Source organism: Arachis duranensis, chromosome 6 (genome assembly GCF_000817695.3).
Source record: "Arachis duranensis cultivar V14167 chromosome 6, aradu.V14167.gnm2.J7QH, whole genome shotgun sequence".
In the NCBI taxonomy this organism is placed as follows: domain Eukaryota; kingdom Viridiplantae; phylum Streptophyta; class Magnoliopsida; order Fabales; family Fabaceae; genus Arachis; species Arachis duranensis.
The window spans coordinates 101978091-101984981 of record NC_029777.3 but is presented as its reverse complement, the minus strand read 5'-3'; the positions used below and the strand labels follow the sequence as shown (position 1 = coordinate 101984981).

Genomic DNA, 6891 nt, shown 5'->3' with positions numbered 1-6891 from the left:
AAGCAAAATTTAGTGGATAAAATTTTTTTTAAGAGTATTTTTGTAAAAAACAATTTATTTTTTTTAAAAATGAATAAAATTAACATTAGTTTTAAAACAAAAAAATTTAAAATAAATAAATAAAAAAGATATTTTTTAAAAGTTATAAAGGAAGAAAATGTATATTTTACAAATCATGTATATCGTAGAAAAAGAGAGTGAAATTGTCTCAAAATTTAATCATAAATGTGAAAAATAATTTTGAGGATGAGCATGGAACTTTGAATGATTTAAGATTGTACTCCTTCATCTTCATGGTCCATCTCATAAATTCCTTTCGGCCTCCAACACAAGTCCAGATCCACTAATCACAAACCAAAAGAATAATAAAGGTAAAAGAAAAAAAAGCACACACCCCTTTATATAAAAAACTGGCTAATAATCAACGCAAGTTGGCAGAGATGGATAAGGGTCTGTGTCCCTTAACCATCTCTCCCGAGTTTGATACTCATTGAAGGATAGGAATGGAGCTTGCTTGTTTGGGAGGATCATCCACTTTATCTGCCTCTACAGTACTCGAAGGATTAGTTATTGGGCTTCCAGCCTAATGGATACCCTAGTGCAAAAAAAAAAAATTGGCTAATATATGCATTGATACATGGTAAAAAAAAGCGGAAATTAATTTCCTTATGGAGCTAAGGATGGTGCTGGACGGCGTTATAGAGAGGAGGAGAGCTTTACATGCGTATGGTGTCAGCTCTAAGAGAAATTGGACCCAGGGACTTCCTAGTGACAAGTCGGACCGAGGGACTTGTAGTGAGGACGCGGACCGTCCGATTTGTCCCAGATCTCTCCACGCGTCGCCTCCCCGTAGCTCCCAAGTTCGATGGCCCATTTAACCCCAAAGAAACCCTTTTCTCATCGTCACTTTCCCCACCCAACAGCTTGCATGCCTTATTCCTCCTCCCTGAAACCTCAAATCTTGCTGCCTCAAATCCGTCTGCAACCGGAAAAATTTGGAAAATGTCCCAAAAACCAAAGCGAAGAAAGGTTGATCGGCCGGAGCTTCACATTATAAAATATTTCAGCTATTCTGATTATGTAAGCCAGTTTGTTAATTTTTTTTTCATATTTCATAATTGTGATTATTAGTTTTAAAGTTTAGTTAAGCTTATTATTATTACTAGTTGAACTGAGAATGACTGAGTTTATAATTTTATTAATAGAAATTTAAAAATAAATGTCTTAAAAAAGTGTATATGTACTTGAGTCTTGTTTAAAATGGTTTATAATATAATAGGTTATAAATAAAGAAAACAGGCGTTTTTAAAAAATTATTGAAGTAATATTAGAAGTTATAATTAAGTAGTTATAGTTAATTGTAGAAATTTAGGAATATATGTAGTTGGAAATGTATATGTATAATTTGCGTTATTCTTGTAAGCCAATGGTTGGTAAATAGATTGGATTAGAAATAAAGAAATAGTTTTTTAGAATTATTTTTAACAATAGTAGAAATTATAGTTAATTATTTAAGAATAATAATTATTTTAAAAAATTTAGGAAGAAGAATTTGAATGATACTTAGATAGATAAGTGTGTTTAAGTATAATTAATTGTTGTTTACAATTTTGTTTCAATATAATAGATTAGTTCCTAAAAATGACTTGTTTATAATTTTTTGTAATAATATTATAAATGAGAGTTAAGTAAGTATTTATTTACTTGTTATAATTATTTTTAACAATTTAGAATTATATGTTTAAATAATAGTTAGCAACAAGTGTGCTTAATTGTAATTAATGGAGTGTTGTGGATAATTATTTTCAACATAGTAGATTAGTAATAAAAATCACTTGTTTTTAATTCTGTTTAATAATATTAGTAAGAAAAATTAATTAGTTAACTGTAATAATTTCGTTCTTTAATTTTTGTGGAATCATGATAGTTGTGTAATAACAACTGGGATTTGCTATGCGTGTGTAGGGTAAACGGATGTTGACATGTGATCACCCTGTCCCGCCGGATCGGTATGACCAGAGGGTGGAGGAGCATTTACGGTCTACTGATTTTTACCATGTCGCCCAGATTGGGGTTGTTCAATGTCAAAAAGCACTGGTAAACGCTTTAGTGGAAAGGTGGCACCCGGAGACACATACTTTTCACCTTCCGGTTGGTGAATGTGCCGTGACACTGGAAGACGTGGCTATGATATTCGGTCTTCCAACCGACGGTCTTCCAGTTACAGGGATGACTTTGAGTAGTTTCGAAACCTTAGAGGCGGAGTGTCTAAACCAATTTGGGGTCGCACCGTTAAAGTCGCAGTGTCGAGGAAGCGGCATAAGACTTACGTGGCTACGGGATTTAAAAGAACGATTATATTTGAGTGATGAAAACAGTATACAGGTGTACGTCAAGTGCCACATCATGTTGTTGATTGGTACGATCTTATTTGGAGACAAGACTGGGGCATCTGTGCATTGGAAGTTTCTACCTCTGCTCAGTGATTTTTCTAGTATTGGACAGTACAGCTGGGGATCAGCATGCCTGGCACACCTATACAGGAGTTTATACAGGGCATCACGTTATGACTGTAAGGAAATAGATGGACCGCTAACACTTCTACTTTGTTGGGCTTGGATGCGGCTACCGTATCTATCGCTGGTTCCTAGGGAACCCCACAGTTTCCCGCTTGCAAACAGGTAACACTATCTTACAATTATATTTTAATTTCATATTTAGATTCCAATGGTGTTAATGAGATGCGTTATATTAGGTGGCGAAACTGGGAGCATAGAGACCGAGTCTATAGATATCTTAGGCTTGCTCATTTTAGGAAGGCCTTTGATTATCTTGAGGAAGGCCAGGTGTGTTTGCACTACCGTTGTATTTGGGTCACGTCTAGTGATTTAGTTGTTTGGATTTTAATTATTTCTTTGCTTTATTGTTACCAGTTTTTGTGGACTGTATATTCTGTTGATCGTGTTGATCCGGACATAATTCCCGCTGACATGTACATGCACGCGGTGATATGGAGTGCAACGGTCCCGTTGGTATCTTTTGAGTGTATTGAATGGCATGCCACCGACAGGTTTAGACGACAGTTTGGTTTTGTTCAGGGAGTTCCTCATCACGTGTGAACAACTCATTAAATCTGTAGAATGTTGCCTTCACAAGTGCAGTGATGGAGAGATTGCGTGCACCCTTCAAGACTGAGTTTATGCATTCCACTAGATTAGTCGTCATGTGACTCCATCGGTAACCATCATCGAATGCCAATGCATATTGTTCACGGGGAATACGTTCTAACAAGTTATTGTACGCCTCACCCCACTCTCGTAAACGCTGGTAACGCAATTCATACTCGCGAACCGTCCTCGAATATCCTGCACAATATGAAATACCATTCAAAGTGAGTGATTCACGATGTTTAAATTGTTCGCAGTTTCATTATTAACAAACGTCGAAGTAATCAATGTTACCTATATTGACGACAAGCTTTTGTAGGTACGGTGCCTTGAATTTCCGCAGAAAGTTCGACTCTATATGCCTGATGCAAAACATGTGGAAAGCTCTACGAGGTGACCAAGCTCCGTGACTGCGCTCGACAGCTGCATTTATCGACTCATGTCGGTCTGATATAAGGCCCACACCATCCCGAGTCACAACATGTTGACGCAGTTTACTAAGAAAAAAGTTCCACGCATCAGAAGTCTCTCCCTCGACAATAGCAAATGCAATTGGGACGATATTGTTGTTACCATCCTACGAGACCGCCACTAACAAGCAACCCTTATACTTTCCGTACAAGTGAGTCCCGTTCACCTGGACAACTAGCTTACAATGCCTGAATGCTCTAATGCAGGGTAATAGCTCCAAAATACTCGATGCAATACCCGGATATCACTTACCAGGTCATCCCCTTGATATGCTGGCATAGTCTCAAAATGTACGATGGCTGATGGCTCCTTATGACACATGGCCTCGAACCATATGGGCAACGCTTCATAGGATGCCTCCCAACCTCCAAATATTTTCTCAATTGACTTCTGCTTAGCCAACCATGCTTTCCAATAACTGACGGTGTAGTTAAACTTCGAATGCACTTTTGCAATAACTTATTTCACCTTTAAAAAGGGGTTAGCCTCAACCAACGGCTTAATGGCCTCTGTAATTGTAATTGAATCCAGCTTTGAATGATCCTGGGAGATGGTAGCTCTGGTACAAGTGTGATTGCCGTTGTACCTCCTAATAACCCAATAGTACTTTCTGCTGATCATGCTGACTCTTATAAGCCAATCACACCCTGACCCGTACTGTGTACACTTCGCATAAAATGTCAACGGCTCTGACTCATACACATGGTAGTCTACGGATTTTCAGAGGGTATACTCCTTTATCGCCTTAATAACAGCTTCCCTGGAACTGAATTCCATCCCCACGGCGAATTCACCATCTGCGACAAAAGGAACTTCTGCCAGGACGACAACCATACCATAAGTATTTTAACACACATTTGTTTAATGACCAAAGTAAAATATTAAATCAGCACTTACAATATCAACAATGATATAAGGAAGCTATACATTACATTATTATCTTAGTCTTAATTAAATAAAAATACAAACACATTAATACATACTGTTAATCAAAACAAATTAACTAAATATCTAAAAAAAATACTAATCTCCCAAATAACTTCATAAATACTATAATAAAACTAATTTACTAAATAACTAAATAAATACAAATTAACTAACTAACTAAAAATAAATAGTAACCACCTAAACAAGTAAAAATAAATACTATAATAAATGCTCAATAATAAACCCTAATTAGCTAAATCACGAAATAAATACAAAATAACAAAATAACTTAAAATAATTACTAATCGCCTAAATAACCTCATAAAAACTATAATAATTACTCATTCATAAATAAACCCTGATTAACTAAGCCACTTAATAAATACAAATTTACTAAATACCTAAAATCAAATTACTTATTAATAAACACTAATTCACTAAATACCTAAATATTGCACCCTAAAAACTAATTAGCTCAAATTCTTTTTATCTTAAACTTGACCAAATAAACTATTTCACAAATGCTAAACGAGTACCTGCACTCATGTAGCCCGGAAACTCCGGAGCATGCATCGCTTCCAAATCCAAAACTCGCATGAAAGATGGCTCCTCAAATGGCACTTCGTTCGCGAGTGCATTTGCAATGTCTGTCACATTCGGAGCCACGCTGCCGTCACCTTGCTCTTTATCTTCGTCTGGACCAACAACCTCGTAGTTGCTTTCGAACTCATCTTCACTGTCACTATTGTAGTCTTTCCGTAAAATATTTCGGTCGGCCTCAGATTATTCAAATTCAATGTACAACTCAATGAACGAGATTTGAGTACGACTTTCAAAGTACATTGAAAATATCTCCTGCATGCTAGCTTCGTCCGTTACATTTACATATATCGTCTGAAATTGAACGAAACCACCAAATACTAGTACAGGATATCTGTATAAAATACATGATATTTTTCTTGACCTCACCAAATCAATCTTCTCATAAATCACACCTTTAAGCTCTTCAAATGAAATTGTAAACGGAATAACAATATTCAACGGATCTTCATATACAAATTTTACTCCTTCAGGCGTCTGCAACAAAATTTGACCAAAATAATACACTTTCAAAAGAACTCTATCATCCATTCTTCTCTCTCAATTAAATAAATACAAGTACTTCACTCTCAATTTTTTTCTCTCCAACCCCACCAGCTCAGAGACAAACCATGAGAAAGAAGAAGAGAAGTGGAACGAGACGAAGAATGTTAGATCTGGTTGGCGGATTCACATTTGCAGCTCTTTGCAAGTCTATATATACACACACAAATCGGACCGAGGGAATTCTCTAACCTATTTCAAAAAAACTATATAATAAACAAAACGGACCATCCGATTTCTTCTAGTGAAAACAAAAAAAAAATATTTTTTTTCCTAGCAAGTCGGACCCAACGATTTGTTCATGTTAAATCCGAATTTTCGTTACCAAAGAAATCGTACCATGCGATTACCTTCAAGTAACACAAAAATTTCATCATGTGGAAGTCGCAGGGTCCGATTTCCTTGCTTCTAATTTCTTATCTCTCCCCATGCAAAACGGACCCTCCGATTTGCTGAAGGAAATCTGAAAAAGCAAGTCGTTGGGTCCGATTTCTTAATACCAACTCCAATCAAAAAAGCTGTCCCACATTTTGGTCTACCACCTCCTCATCCCATAACACAGAACAACACTCCAACCTCATCCATAACCAAATTAATGAGCCAATTAAGGTGCTCTATTCTTCAATTCACCCCAATTCGATCCTCTCTATGCATGTTATTACTGCATGCAAATGATACCTTCAATAATCTCTTATTTACGATTAATAACCTATATGTTGCATTTATTAGTTATTATCCTCTAAAAAAATTTAATTGATATAATAGAAGATGTTGATTATTAATTTTTATTATTTTTGTTTGTGTAATGATTAGGTGTGGCAAATAGGCCTAAATTCGCCGGGTCGGCCTGCGTAATCCGCCAAAAAGGCGGGTTGGTTGAAAAATTAAGACCGCCAAATAGTAAAAGCCCGCTTAACCCACACCGTTTAAACCGCGGGCTTTGGTGGGATGGGGCGGACTTCTCCGCCGGGCTTAGTATTTTTTAGCAAGGGGATATTTTTGCAATTTTTTTACCAAAACCCAACTTCTCCCAACCCAACTTACAAGAGAATGAAGATGAAAATTGAGTGTTTTGGATTATGTTTATTTTGTTTTAGAGACAATATTTATAATTATGTTTTGGATTATGTTTATTTTGCTTTGGGAACAATATTTATAATTATGTTTTGGATAAAAACTTGGC

At 36.2% G+C, this 6891-nt stretch overlaps 1 protein-coding gene across 1 annotated transcript; it reads left to right on the top strand.

The window, feature by feature from the left end:
- Positions 1-1974: 1974 nt before the first annotated feature.
- LOC107495127 (serine/threonine-protein phosphatase 7 long form homolog) lies at positions 1975-3076 on the top strand. Its single transcript, XM_052263123.1, has 4 exons — positions 1975-2681; positions 2756-2846; positions 2934-3005; positions 3071-3076. Exons 1-4 carry the CDS (start codon positions 1975-1977, stop codon positions 3074-3076), a joined length of 876 nt encoding a protein of 291 aa, XP_052119083.1.
- The last annotated feature ends 3815 nt before the right edge of the window (positions 3077-6891 follow it).